The 14,237-nt window shown below is 45.4% G+C and overlaps 1 protein-coding gene across 8 annotated transcripts in view; it reads left to right on the top strand.

The window, feature by feature from the left end:
- RALGAPA2 (Ral GTPase activating protein catalytic subunit alpha 2) overlaps window positions 1-14,237 on the top strand; it is a 1,036,168-nt gene that overhangs the window by 713,193 nt on the left and 308,738 nt on the right. For all 8 annotated transcript variants that reach the window (XR_004538694.1, XR_004538695.1, XM_033936259.1 and 5 more), the window contains one exon: window positions 9,313-9,468. Coding sequence is in view for 6 of the 8 variants with exons in the window: in XM_033936259.1 (XP_033792150.1) it covers window positions 9,313-9,468 (156 nt within the window). In the remaining 2 variants the exon portion in view is untranslated. The remainder of the gene's footprint in view (window positions 1-9,312; window positions 9,469-14,237) is intronic.

Genomic DNA, 14,237 nt, shown 5'->3' with positions numbered 1-14,237 from the left:
AGCTATACCCACTAGTCTGGATTCATCTGCTGCTTCTAAAGGAAAGAAAATTAACAGGTAAGACCATAATTTTACCTTCTGCCATTGTCTTTCTAACCTTTCACATGTTTGTTTTTCCATTTTCAGTGTTTCTGTAAATCAGGGGGAAGTTTTGGTGCATTTTGTTTTGCAGTAATGTTGTGGGGCAAGTAAGTCTAAGGTGTTTGTGATGGAGGTGTTCCAGTTAACATTGTTTGTGTGCAATCAGATGTAGTGGTCAGTGATTCAGCAACTGTTCTAGAATTGGGTAGGATTTGTTTTGCCTCTTATCAGCTTTTCTATGCTTGAGGGCTTGCTATTTGTGCTTCCATTGTGGAGGTTCAGGTTGAAGGTGAGGAGGTAGTGGTCTGACCAGGGAACTGGGGCCCATTTGGCATTGGAAGTGAGGCAGGAGGGTGTGAATGCAAGTAAGTTGAGGTTGTGACCTTTTTCATGTGTTGAACCCAATGGCTTGATGTCAATATGGCTATCTTCTAGCAGCTTTTTGAAGTTATGAGCAGCATTGTTACTGGTAGTCTCAAGAAGTATGTTAATGCCTCTGTGTATGAGCAGTCTGGTGTATTGGCAGGCAAGGCTCAATATAATTTCTTGCAGCTTTGTAGTAGTGCTTGATTGGGAACTCAGGGTCGGTATACCAGTAGTATGCCAATGCTGTTTGTGATAGAATTGGATTTGTTTTCGAACTTGCATGTCATGTATTTGAGATCAGGGTAGGTGGTGGTGTAAGTTAAGGTAATTTTGAAAGTGTTCTTTTATATAATGACTATGCCACCTCCTCACCTATCACTCCTTGGAATTTGGATGATGATGTATCCTGGTGGGCAGAAGTGAGGTAGTTATGAACTATCTAGCCAAGTTTATTAGCATACGTATTCGACTCCTGAGCTCCAAGCTGGTTTCAGAAGTGCCGAAACCAGGACGTTACAGAGATATTTATACATTCTTCTGGCTAAACAACTGAATTCTAGAAAAAATTGTTCACGTGTTACTTTTCTTAACAATCATTGGTGCTAAGCTCACACTAGCCAAGTTTCAGTAAAGAAAGCCAACCCCACATTGTTGGTTGCAATCAGTTTATTATGGATCTTGCATTGATGTATATCCAAGGGACTGGTGTGAAGGCTTTGTCTTTTTTTGATTGATATGTGCTTGGTATGCATCTTAGGTTATTGCAATTTCTGAAGGGGGGGTTAACTGTTTTTTTGTTGGTAGTACATTTAAATCTGAGAATAAGGCATTACAAAAAAGAAATGAGACACCTTCAGATTGTTCAAAATACCACTGTAAAAATCATATTTAACTTAAGAAAATTCGACCATGTTTCTCCCTTATTGTACAAAGCACATTGGCTTCCAGTGGAACACAGAATTAACTACAAAATCTTGCTATTAACATTTAAAACTCGTCAAAATAGTTGGTCAAAGGCAAACTCCCAACAGCTAAAAATGAAGACAGTGGCACACATCTCTGCTATATACCAATGTTAATGATGTTAGTGCATATCAGGAGATTCCATTACACAGTTGCTCAAATGGGAAAAGCATTCAGCATAAGGAGTTCTACTCATGTAGTACATATCAATAGTCAGAAAATGTGAAGAAGGATGCTGTGTTGGAGAGACAGTCCAGATGCTTAAGACAAGAATCAGTTTATATAAGCACAACCATAAAGCTAACCAGGATGACACCTCAGTGGGTAAGTACTTTACAAGACCAGAGCGCTCCATGAATGACTTTATACTTAGAATGCTGAAAGGAAATTTCTGAAAAACCTAGGAAAGTAAGACCTTTGAAGTTAAAATGATGAAATATTTTGACACCAGAAAGAACTTAACAAAGATCTAATTTCCTGTCACTTTGTAAACCATAAAATTATACTGCTTTGTCATATTCTGATAACCCATTCATCTCTTACTCAACCCTCAAACCCTTACCTTTCCCAGAGTTTGTCATTGAAATGCTTATTTTACTTATGTATTCTAATATTTCATCTTTTGCTTATTTCTGACCTGAAAAAGAGAGTATTTCCTTCAAAAGCTAGTCAAAAATGTATTAAGTTAGTCCAATAGAAAGATATTATTTTATCTTCTTTTCTGTTTGTTTTGTTTTATTTCTTTTTATTCCCTTATATGGCAGATTTTAAAGATTTCCTCCCCGACTCAACTACAGCTGTTTTACAAGCTATTTTGCTACTAAGTTTCATAAGTTATTTTGCTACATGATAGTAATTACATGGCAGAGATAAAGTGGGAAACTACAGGCCAGTAAGCCTCACTTCAATTTATTATAAGCACTTTAATGCACTTTAAGCATAAGTTTTTGAAAAAAATATATTAAAAATGGGACTAGTGAAGAGACATGGTGGAAATTCGCACTAACCGGCAAGGCCCAATGAGTGTCACCTCTGAAGTCCTTATAAATCTGAAATAAATGATTTCTGTCTACAATAAGATTCTGATACAATTGGTAATACTTTTTTGCGTAAACAATCTTTTTTTGAAAGTTACAATTCTTTTGCTTATTTTGAGACTGTTTAAAAATAGTGAGTGCCCCAAGTTCTATCTAGATTTTAAAGATGACCATGCTTGAGACAGGAGCAAATTAACATGGGTTGCAGGGGTGCCTAGGCAAAGGATTATGTAGAATGTTTTTGTAACTCAGTTGGTGAGAGGGATGCTACTAGATTCCAGGGATTTTTTTTTTTTTTAGGTGGGGGGGATTGCTGCTAGACATGGGATATTTTTCAGGGGGAGTGAGGGCAGAAAGAGGTATTAAGTTAGGGGGGATGTTTGTCGGGGAATTGGGTGGGCATCAGGGAGTGTGCTGATTAGGAATGTCGCAGCTAGCTAAGGGGAAATTGCCCTGCCTTATGGGGTTTTTTTGTGTCACCTTTCTATCAGTGTCTAAGCCAACCACTGCTCAGCCACTGATAGAAAAGATGACTTTAGCAATGAGCTGCAGATTACTGCCACAATATTTTCCTAGCACTAATTTTGCAGTAGATCAGTGGCATACCTAGAATATGTGACACCCGGGGCCCATCATTTTTTGCCATCCCCCCCCCCCATCTGTATGAAAAACATGATATTTAGTAACAATCCACATGTCACACATGATTACCTAGGAAAAGGCAGCATCTTACATATGCAGTGAGCAGTACATCAATACACCCATTGTAAAACTAAACAAGCCAGACTAATACAGATCAATCCTACACCGTCAATCCTAACCGAAAACCATGTCTTTCGAACACAGAAAACACCTTTGCCTAGTATGAAATATGTCATCACAAACTAACCCCTCCCCCTTTTACAAAACTGTAGTGTGGATTTTAGCCACAGTGGTAACATCTCTGATGCTCATAGTGAAGGAGTCTGGGATTGGTTTCCTAAGTGTTGAACTAAGTTTTCTCTTTAATAAATTGTTGAATTATGTTCAGCTGCAGACATAACTTATCTGATGTTCTAGCCTGCCTGCCTGCCTGCCTTGGGTGTTAGCTTGGAATTCTAACTTCTTATGGCTATCTCGGCATAAACAACATTTAACAGAAAGACTGCAGGGCCTAGATAAGTGACCTGCTAATGACCTGCTAGTGTGAGCTTAGCACCAATGATTGTTAAGAAAAGTAACACGTGAACAATTTTTTCTAGAATTCAGTTGTTTAGCCAGAAGAATGTATAAATATCTCTGTAACGTCCTGGTTTCGGCATTTCTGAAGCCAGCTTGGAGCTCAGGAGTCGAATACGTATGCTAATAAACCATCTGTGCTTTCTTCAAGTCTCTAAGTTTTGTGGCTTCCCAAAGTTACCTTTCAATAGAATTCTGGGCATTAGAGCTGCTACCACCAAGGCTGGCGCTAAAAAACGCTCCACAGTTTTGTAAAAGGGGGATAAAATAGAAATACATAGACAAAGGTTAAATTGAACCAGCAAGAAGCTGGATTCTGCATACAATGCAACACCACAGAAACAGTGACACATGTCTCCTGAAGCAATAAATAAATAGAAAATTTTTTTCTACCTTTGTCTTCTCAGGTTTCTGCTTTCCTCATCTTCTTGTTACTCTCTTCCTTCCATCCACTGTCTGCCATCTCTCTGCCCCTAAATGGCATCTTCTCTCCTTCTATACCCTTTCCAGAAACTGTATACCTCCCCCTTCCATCTCTCCTTTCACCCCCATCGGTCTGGCATCTCTCTCCTCTCCTTCCCTCTCCCACACCTCTCTTCTGCAATCCCTTTCTTCCCTCATTTTCCTTTTCAATTTATTTTCTGCATCCATCTAGATTACGTTCTTACTACCCTCTCATCAATTTCCTTTTTTACTATCTACCTACAGCTCGCCACCTCTTTCCCTCACCCCCTCCAGTATTTCCCTAACTCAATCCTTTTTTCCCCATCATGTGTCCTCCTTTTATTTATCCCCTCCTTCCATCATCTGCCCTTTTCTCTCTCCCCACTTCCATCATCTGCCCCTTCTCTCTCTTTACCCCCACTTCCATCATCTGCCCTCTTATCTCTCCTTCTCTCCACTTCCATCATTTGCCCCTTCTCTCTCTTTTCTCCCCACTTCCATCATCTGCCCCTTCTCTCTCTTCCCCCCACTTCCATCAGCATCTGCCCCCTTTCGCTCCCTACAACCCAATTCCATGCAGTATTGTTCCCCCTTCTGTCTCTTTCCCTGCAATTCCATCAGCATCTGCCCCTTTCTCTACCTCCACCACACATCCATACCACCCTGACCCCCCTTTGTCACCCTTCAGCATGATTCCATACTAGAGAGTTGCGCGGGGACAGAAATCCCACCCGTCCCCTATCTTTGCTGTTTGGTGATTTCATGAGTCTCTGGTTGCACTTTCTTCTTCTGACTGTGCATCCAATCTTTCTTCCTTTCTTTCAGCCTCCTGTATGTTTCCTCTCCTCCAGACCTCATTCTCTCCCCCAACTTTTTCTTTCTGTCTCCCTGTTCCCCCTTCTTTCTGTCTCTCTGTCTGCCCCCTTTCTTTCTTTCTCCGTGCCCTCCCCCAAGCCACTCGGTTTGCTGCCACCGCCATCGGGGAATAGCCCCCAAGCCACCTCTGTCCCAAGCTTTCCCTGCAGAAGCGTCGCGCTGACCAGCATTCCGCTCCCTGACGTCAATTCTGACGTAGGAGAGGAAGTTCCGGGCCAACAAGGCATTTCTCCTCATTTCAGCAGTAAGCTCAGCACGTACACAGATGAAAGCCTTGCTTGCTGATTGGTCCGGCGGCACGGCGGGGCAGGGCCGCCGGACCAATCAGCAAGCAAGGCTTTCATCTGTGTACGTGCTGAGCTCACTGCTCAGCATGGCTATTTCCCGCCATGACGCCAGACTTGTAAGCTGCATGCCTGCATCGCCAGAATTTAGGTAGGCTGTTTTCATCCCCGTGGGAGTCCCGTGGGCCAGGGGGCGTCCCCGTGGGTCAGGGGGGCATCCCCGTGGGAGTCCCGTGGGCCAGGGCGGGAACCCGCGGGATCCTCGCGATCCCCGTTCCCGTGCAGACCTCTATTCCATACCACCCTGACCCCCTTTGTCACCCTTCAGCATGATTCCATACCACCCTGACCCCCTTTTCACCCTTCACCATGATTCCATACCACCCTGACCCCACTTTGTCACCCTTCACCATGATTCTATACCACCCTGAGCCCCCTTTGTCACCCTTCAGCGTAATTCCATACTACCCTGACCCCTCTTTGTCACCCTTCAGCATGATTCCATACCACTCTGAGCCCCCTTTCTTACCCTTCAGCATGATTCCCCACCACCCTGACCCCCCCTTTGTCACCCTTCAGCGTGATTCCATACCACTCTGACCTCCTTTCTTTCTCTATCCCAAAGGTCCCGTGATGACTGCTTCTGCTCGGATGGAAGAGGTAAGTGACGTCTGAAGAGGCTGGGCTGGCAGACGCAGTTAGTTTCGGCAAGATCCCACGATGACTGCGGCTGCCGGTCTCCCCCACCCACCACCCCCCCGACGTCACTTACCTCTTCCCAGTCATTGCGGGACCTTCTTCACTTCAGCGCGGCTGCCGACTCTGCTCTAAGTACAGCAGCCGCGCTGAAGTGCCGTTTGAAGCAGTATGGAAGGTTCCGGATCCGGCCAGCTGTGCACCCCTTTGGAGCGTGCACCCAGGGCGGACCATCCCCCCCCCCGTCCTCCCCTTGGTACGCCACTGCAGTAGATTGTAGGTTTTACCCAAAGCTTTCTGCATGGGTTCCTGAGCCAGCTAAAACAGGAAGTGGATGATTTGCAGCCACATTGTGCTTTTTCTGAGAGAAATGCTGAGGCAGTTCAGGTACTGTGAGAGACTGCGGGGCAATTTTTGCAGGTTGCAGAAAAGGTGTCAATACATAGTATTGGCAAGTACCATGTGAAAAAAAAGCCTTGAAAACAATGTTCTAAATTAAATAAATAAATAAATAAATGTAAAGTTTCTTAAACTATGACTTGATTGATTTGTGCTACAATAACTCTTAAGAAGCAGTTGTTAAAAAACTATGGGCTACTTTTACAAAGGCGCGCTAGCGGTTTAACGTTCTTAATACCGCACGCTAAACCGCCGGCCGTGCTAGTCGCTACCGCCTCCTCTTGTGCAGGTGGTGGTTTTTAGGCCAGTACGGGGGTTAGCGCATGATGAAAAGTCGTGCGCGTTAACCCCGTTAGCGCAGATTGATAAAAGGAGCCCTATGTATTTGGAAAAGGGTTATATTCACTTTTGTCTGTTCTTGATGGTCTATTTGTGTCCAAATGTTTTTATTTCAATTTTTTATTGAATTATTGCTTAAACTAGTGTTTAAGCCCGTTAGATTAACGGGTGCTAGATGACCGCCTCTCCTGCTTTTGAACCTGGGCAGGGGCAGAGGCAGAGCCGGGGCGGGAGGGAGTGACGGTGGGAGAGCAATTTCAAAGCCTCGGCAGCGGCGGCTCCTTGACCAATCCGCGCTTACAACGTCCCCACACTCGCTGTCTGGCTGGCTCCCCCACCAAAGCCCTTCGCAGCGGCAGCCCATCCCGCATCCGTTCCTGCGTCCCATGCCTCTCCGAAGGCTGGCTCCCACGAAAATGGTGCCCCTCTGTCCAAAGCCGCGGCGGCAGCCTCCCTCAAGACACATTTCAAATCTGACATATTGTAATCACAAACCAGAAAATAAAATTGTTGTCTGGTCATTATTCATACCATGTAGGGGTCCCAGGCTATGGTTGGCTTTTGATAACTCGCTTGCCAGGGCCCCTTCTTTCTTCTTCCCTCCCTCCATCCCTGCAGCTGAAGACAGGCACCTCCCCCCAGTGGTCTGAGACAGGAGGGAGCAGTTAGGAGAGGGTCTGAGGGCAAAGAGGGGCTCAACAGCACACAACCACCTTTCCTTCCCTCCCTCCATCAGGTGCAGTGAATCCACCAATGTTAAAAGGAGCCGTGTCGGAATCGGAGCCCTGCCACTGCCGTAGCACTTTCCCTTCTGCCTTGGTCCCACCCCTTCTCTGACATATGGGACCACGGCAGAGGGAACGTGTTACGGTGGTGGCAGGGCTCCAATTTCAAAGCAGCTCCTTTTAACATAGGCGGAGCTGAACTGTACCTGATGGAGGAAGGAAAGGAACGGTGGGGCAAATTTCGGCAACGGCAGGAATTGTTTGGCTGGCCAAGCATCGTGAAACTTTGTTTCTTTAGGCAGCCCCGGTTGTTTACTTGGATTCAATGTCAGCATTAGGGTTCGCCGGCCGCCGGCCGTGAGAGCCGGGTGAGGAAGGCCGCCGCAGCCTCGCGGCTAGGTAGGGGGACAACAATGGCGCTTATGCTCAAGCCCCCGCCGCAGCTCCTCTCTCGATCCTGGTGCGGTTCGAGAGAGGAGTCGTGGCGGCGGCTTGAGCATAAGCGCGATTGTTGTCCCCCTACCTAGCCGCGAGGCTGCGGCGGCCTTCCTCACCCGGCTCTCATGGTTGGTGGTCGGCAAACCCTAATGCTGACATTGAATCCAGGTAAACAACCGGGGCTGCCTAAAGAAACATGGTAATCATATTCTGTCCTGAAAGCCCCCGTCGCAGCTCCTCTCTCAATCCTGCTGCATTTCAAGACAGGAGCCGTGGCGGCAGCTTGAGCATAGTGCACAGTGAGAGCCAGGGGCGCGCATGCACAGTCGTGTTTCCGCGACGGATCAGGGAACACGACTTTTGAGTGCGCATACGCGGCCTATCATTTTATTATATTAGATGATATTTTATTATTTTATTGGTTTGAGCATATTGTTTTTGTCTCATTAAGACGTCTTAGAGTTCCTTTTACTAAAGCCTTTACATATTGTGGCAGAGATTCATGATTGTTATTCACCATTGTAATTAAGTAGTTACTCAGTTTTACTGTCTTTATGGTTCCGTTGCTTAAATCTGGTGTGATTTCTGATGTACGCATTGTTTGCCGAAATGTGTCCATGTGGAGTCTCTCTATAACCAGGAGCCAGCTATCTGGAGGGTGATTTGAGGGTGGGTCATACTTAGGACCCAATAGCACTAACTGGGCAAGGTTAGCGCATAAATGGAGTCACATAAATTACTGTCCTATCTTTGATTGTTAGCTGATGGTCAGTTAGCACTGACTATCAGCTAGCAACCAAAAATGAAAATGGATATTCAAAGCCTGCTGGAACCAGTTAAAGCTAACTGCCAGCTGGAAATCAGGTTGATATAATTTTAGCCAGTTTAAAAAATAGGCGTTTTGGGTGTGGGGATGGTTAAGTCATGTTGATATACTGTACAATACTCTACCTTTTTGTGTTTTTACAATATGTGTGACTCTGTCTATTCTGCTTGCTCCTGAAATAAGAGATCAAATTATGTGGCAGAAAAGACAGTTTTATGAACGAAACATACTTGCATTTTTCCATTTTGAAAACTAGTTACAAGAAAATATGGACTACTGAAAATTTCCTCTTAAAATGTTTAAAAATTTTTCTAAATCACAACTTCCTGTGTTTAGAATGGTTGGGCCTTATTTATTAACCTATATTTTAACATGGGTTAATGCGAATTGTATTTAGTAAATGGGCACCATTGAGAACTATGAACTTGCTTTAAATAATAAGGCTGCTTGTTTGAGGTAATAATCTATTTTAAAAAGTGCAACAATATTCCAATAAAGTCAAATCTTTGAGTTACCAAAATAAAAATTGGTTTTAATATTAGGCCATAATTTTGAAATCAGATATTTGTGAAATTGTAGTTTAAGAAGTGTTTTTGGTTATTTTGTTTTCCATGAATAAGGTTGATCTTTCTACGCACTGTGGATTTTTGGGTGGTCTTCAACGCAATGGCAGCACAGGGCAAACTGCACCTTATTATGCTACCTCTACTGTGGAAGCTATTTTCCATGTGTCCACTAGAATGCCATCAGATTCAGATGATTCATTGACCAAAAAGGTAATGTTTCTTTTTCTTTCTTTTTTTAATAGTTAAGCAGTTTATTTGGGGCTATGTGGTTTCAGCGGTGGTTATGTTCCACATTATTGTGGTTTTCATTAGATGCAATAACTGTCTAGTTCGGAGTAATCTGCTGAGACTCAGTTGATTATGGAAACAGTGTGTATTGTATTTTGGTTTTTATATTCTTTGTTAGTGTATTTTATAACTTAAGTTCCAAGTTTCAACTTGTACAAGAAACACAGAAGTGATGAGAAAAGCCAGAAATAGTTAAATGGTCAAACAAATTATCATTATTCAAAAAAAAAAAAAGTATGGAGTAGACCATAATCATAAGAAATAAAGATGTGTGATACCATGCTGTAAATGGACTGAGCGGTCACCTCCAGTCACTTTACCACCACCAGGCATTTCTGGTCTTTTTTCTTTCTAGCACCAGGTTCTTCTATATCCTTCATACTTTACACTTTTCACAACATGACCAGGCTCCTCCAGACACTTCCCTGGTCTCTCTCTGACCGCCAAAGATCTTTCAGCCTTCCCCAGTCTCTCTGGTAATCACTGGGTGCTCTTGAACTCTCATTGGACTTCTGGGTCTTCTGGCTGCTTCCAGTACAATTACCAGTCTCTCTGCTGGTTGCCAACGGTCCTTCCTGTCCCTTCGCCATTCATTCACCAGTCACCATCAGCCTAGGACCTCGAACTTCTATGGATACTCCCCGTTGGGTCTTCTGGTCACTTCCTCCGGTCCCTTTGTTGGTCACTTGCAAGTCACCTCCAGCCAAGCTCCCACTGGTACATTGGTCTCTTCTGGACTCTCCTGTCACCATTCTCTCCCTGAGGACTCAGTCTCTTGTTCTCATATGCTTTTCCAAATCCTCTGCTTTGGTCACACTCCCAAACAGCATTTATATAGTTTACTACACACACACCCCTCCCACACACACTCACACACCCACACACCTCCCCCACACACACACCCATACACCCCCCACACACACACACACACCCACACACCCTTGCTTCAAGGTCACTACTTACCAAGGCTTTTACTTTAACCTATGGCTAGGGAAGGGAAAGTCTCTCCTCTCCCGGGGACCTCTCCTTCTGACTCCCTCTAGGCAGATATACTCATCACTGCTTAAGTCCTGCCCCCTCTGACTCATCAGACTCGCATTCTTCTCAATGTGGCCCAGCTCTAAGCTGTACAGGACAAGCAGACAGCATATTCTCACATGTGGACGACGTCATCCATGGAGCCCCGATACGGACAGTTGCAAAAGTGCTTTTGCTTTAAGAACTTTAGAAAGTTTGTGACTGACCACACTGCGCATGCGTGAGTGCCTTCCTGCCCGACGAAGGCGCACATCTCCTCAGTTCAATGTTTTCCGCGAAGCTACGGAGTCATGTTTAGAAAGTTCTGCATGTCTTTTTTCCTTCCCGCTCACAAAAACTTCTCATTTTTTTTTTCCCTTCGGGTTTTTTCTATTCCTTATTCATATAATTTTTTTTAAAAAAAGAACTTTTATTTCTTTTCTTTTCTCTTAACCATTTTTTCACAGCCTCCGCCTCAGCCTTCCCATTTTGATTTGACTGAGACGGTTTTCCCTCCCATGTCCCGCCCATTAACTGGCTTTAAAAAGTGTGGCAGGTACTAGTGCTGCCCGATTCACGATTCATATCGATTCACTGATTCATTTCAGCTGAATCGATTCAAAACCCCCCAAAAATCGGCCTCCCGATTCACTCTGACCCTCACCCCCTAAAGCAGGATCGGCAGTGCTGCCTCTAGCTGGCTGGCACTGCCGCTCCTGCTTTAGAGAGCGAGGGGGCAGGGACAGTCAGGAAATGCTGCAGTGTCCGGTTTCCTCCCTGACCTCCTGCGGCTCCCTTTACCTGATTGCAGCAGACAGCTGCCTACAGAAAGGATCGCGGGTACTTTAGCGATCCTTGCAGCTTGCCATATGCCTCAGAAGCTGTCGTCCTTCTGCCGCGGTCCCGCCCCTCCTCTGACGTCAGAGGCAGGATCGCGGCAGAGGGATGACAGCTCCTGAGGCCTATGGCAACCTGCAAGGATCGCTAAAATACCCGCGATCCTTTCTGCAGTCTGCTCTCTGTCGCAATCAGGTAAAGGGAGGCGCGGGAGGCCAGAGGGGAACACACAGGCCTTCAGGGGGAGGTGCAGTCCTTCAGGGGGGACAGGCCTTCAGGGGGGTGCAGGCCTTCAACAGGGGTGCAGGCTTCAGGTGGAGACAGACCTTCGGGGGAGGTACAGTTCTTTGGGGAGGTTCAGTCCTTCGAGGGGACAGGCCTTCAGGGGTGGGGTGCAGGCCTACAGGGGGACAGGTAAGCCTTCAGGGGGGGTGCAGGTCTTCAGGGGGACAAACCTTTGGGGGGGAGGTGCAGTCCTTCAGAGGTGGGGTGCCCTTCGGCGGAAAGGACCTTCAGGGGAAGGGGCCCTGTTGTAGAAGTACACAGAGGGAGGGAAGAGAGGTGTTTAAACAGACGTGCATATGCTGGACTTTGGGGGGGAAGAAATAATGGGTCTAAAAACAGAGGAGTGAGAGAGAGATGGTGGATAATGGGATTTAGGGAGGGAAGGAACAGAAAGGGAGAGAAGTCGGACACAAGGGATGCTATGGAGGGGGGATAGAGATACTGGATAGGAGGATAGTTGGGAACCGAAAGGGAGAGATGATGGACCCTGGGGTGATGGGGAAGGAGGGAGAGATGCTGTATGAAAGGCTAGTTGAGAAAAGGTGGATCTGTGGATGGAGACAAAAAAAGGAAAGATGCCAGACCTCCAGGGGAGGGAAGGGAAACGGAAGGGGAGGACAGCGATAGAAGATTGATGGTTAGCACGGAGAAAAAAGAAAAGAAGGAGACCCTGGCAAGCAAGTTATCAGAAGACAACCAGAGCTTGGGACCAACAAAATTTGAATAATGACCAGTCAACAAAAGGTAGAAAAAATAATTTTATTTTCTGTTTTTTGATTACAATATGTCAGATTTGAAATGTGTATCCTGCCAGAGCTGGTGTTAGATCGCAAACGTGAGCTAGGATTTAACAGAGAGAGAAAAAGTTTTTTTTGTTTGTTTATTTTGTTTACACCACTGTGCCAGTTTGGTTAGGAGAAGGTAAAAGGGGTGAAGAGGCTATAAAAGGGGTAAAGAGGCTATAAAATAAACCCATCAGGATGTTTTATAAAAACACCCAATTGGGCAGGAAAATCGAATCAAAAAATCGATTCAATAGGCTGAATCGAATCAATTTTTTTTCCTGAATCGGGCAGCACTAGCAGGTACCAGCACATTATTTCTCTTACTGATCCCCACAAGTGGTTTATCCAGTGTAAGCCAGCTAAGAAGTCACCAGCTTCCCAGACAGGGGTCTCAGGCCACAAAGCTACAGTCAAGTCATACCAGCCAAACAGAGACCATTGATGTGGCTTGCTTCAACCTTGAGGGGTGCATCTTCATCAAAGTCATTCTCTCCGGAGCAGGCTTCGGCACTAGGGATACCGGCACCCAAGCCTCCGGTATCAGTGAAGGCCTTCCAAGAGAAGCTCGATGCTCTCTTTAAGTTGTTTAGGGACATGTTCCAGATGCTCACCCCCATTTCAGCTCCTCTGGTACTAGCCCAGCCTGAGCATCGCTCCATGTGAAATGCAGGTATCACCACTGCCTCAAGGCGGCACCGATTATTGTAATTGAGCCATGCTTCTCAACACCAGTGTTCGAAACATCGGTCTACTTCACCAAAGCGTCGCTCCTCCAGACATAGGTCTCCTTCACCATAGCATCGCTCTTCAAAGCATCGGACTCCTTCACTGAAGCGTTGTTCTTTCAGGTACCAATCAAGTTCCTCAGAGCATATGCATAAGAAGCACCGTTCCTCTGGGCATAGATCAAGTCGTTAAAGACATTCGTCTCCATGCCCTCCATCTTCCAAGTCTGGAAAACATTCTACTAAATCCAAGCATCTTTCTCCTGCATGGTCGGACAAGCGTAAGTGATCTGTATCACTTGGTTCTTCGACTTGGTACCGTCTAAAACAAAAGTACAAATCTTTTGAGCTTCTTGGCAGAGGAGAAGAGACTCTGTTCCTCCCTGCTTGTTCATACAGTACATAGTTACTTGATTGTCTGTACGAATGAGAATGACCTGAAGTTGAAGAAGATGCTGAAAAGCCTTTAGAACATTGAAAATTGCTCTGAGTTCCAATAGATTTATGTGATGGAGACGATCGGTGGCAGACTAATGTCCTTGAGTACGGAGACTATCCAGGTGAGCTTCCAATGCATAGATCGAGGACTCTGTCATGAGAACCTTCTGGTGAGGGGGCATCTAGAACAGCAAACCTCTGGAAAGATTGGAAGAGAGCATCCACCATTGAAGAGATTGACAAAGAGAAGATGTTACTGTAATGTGCTGGGAGAACGGGTCGAGAGACTGCGATCACTGAGAAGCCAGCATCCACTGAGGAATCCTTAGATGAAGTCTGGCAAAAGGAGTGACATGAACTGTAGAGGCCATGTGACCTAGAAGAACCATCATGTGTCTCGCCGAGAGTGAAGGAAGGATGAACACTGCTGCGGAAGGAATGCTCTGAGTCGCACAGTATCTAGAAGAGCTCCAATAAATTGCAGAGTCTGAGAAGGCTGCAGTTGAGATTTGGGAAAGTTGATTTCGAATCCCAAATTTTGTAAGAACAGTATAGTCTGTTGTGTCGCTACTGTAACCCTGTGAAATGTAGGGTCTTTGATGAG

Source organism: Geotrypetes seraphini, chromosome 3 (genome assembly GCF_902459505.1).
Source record: "Geotrypetes seraphini chromosome 3, aGeoSer1.1, whole genome shotgun sequence".
Taxonomy (NCBI): Eukaryota; Metazoa; Chordata; class Amphibia; order Gymnophiona; family Dermophiidae; genus Geotrypetes; species Geotrypetes seraphini.
This window is presented reverse-complemented; position numbering and strand designations above follow the sequence as displayed.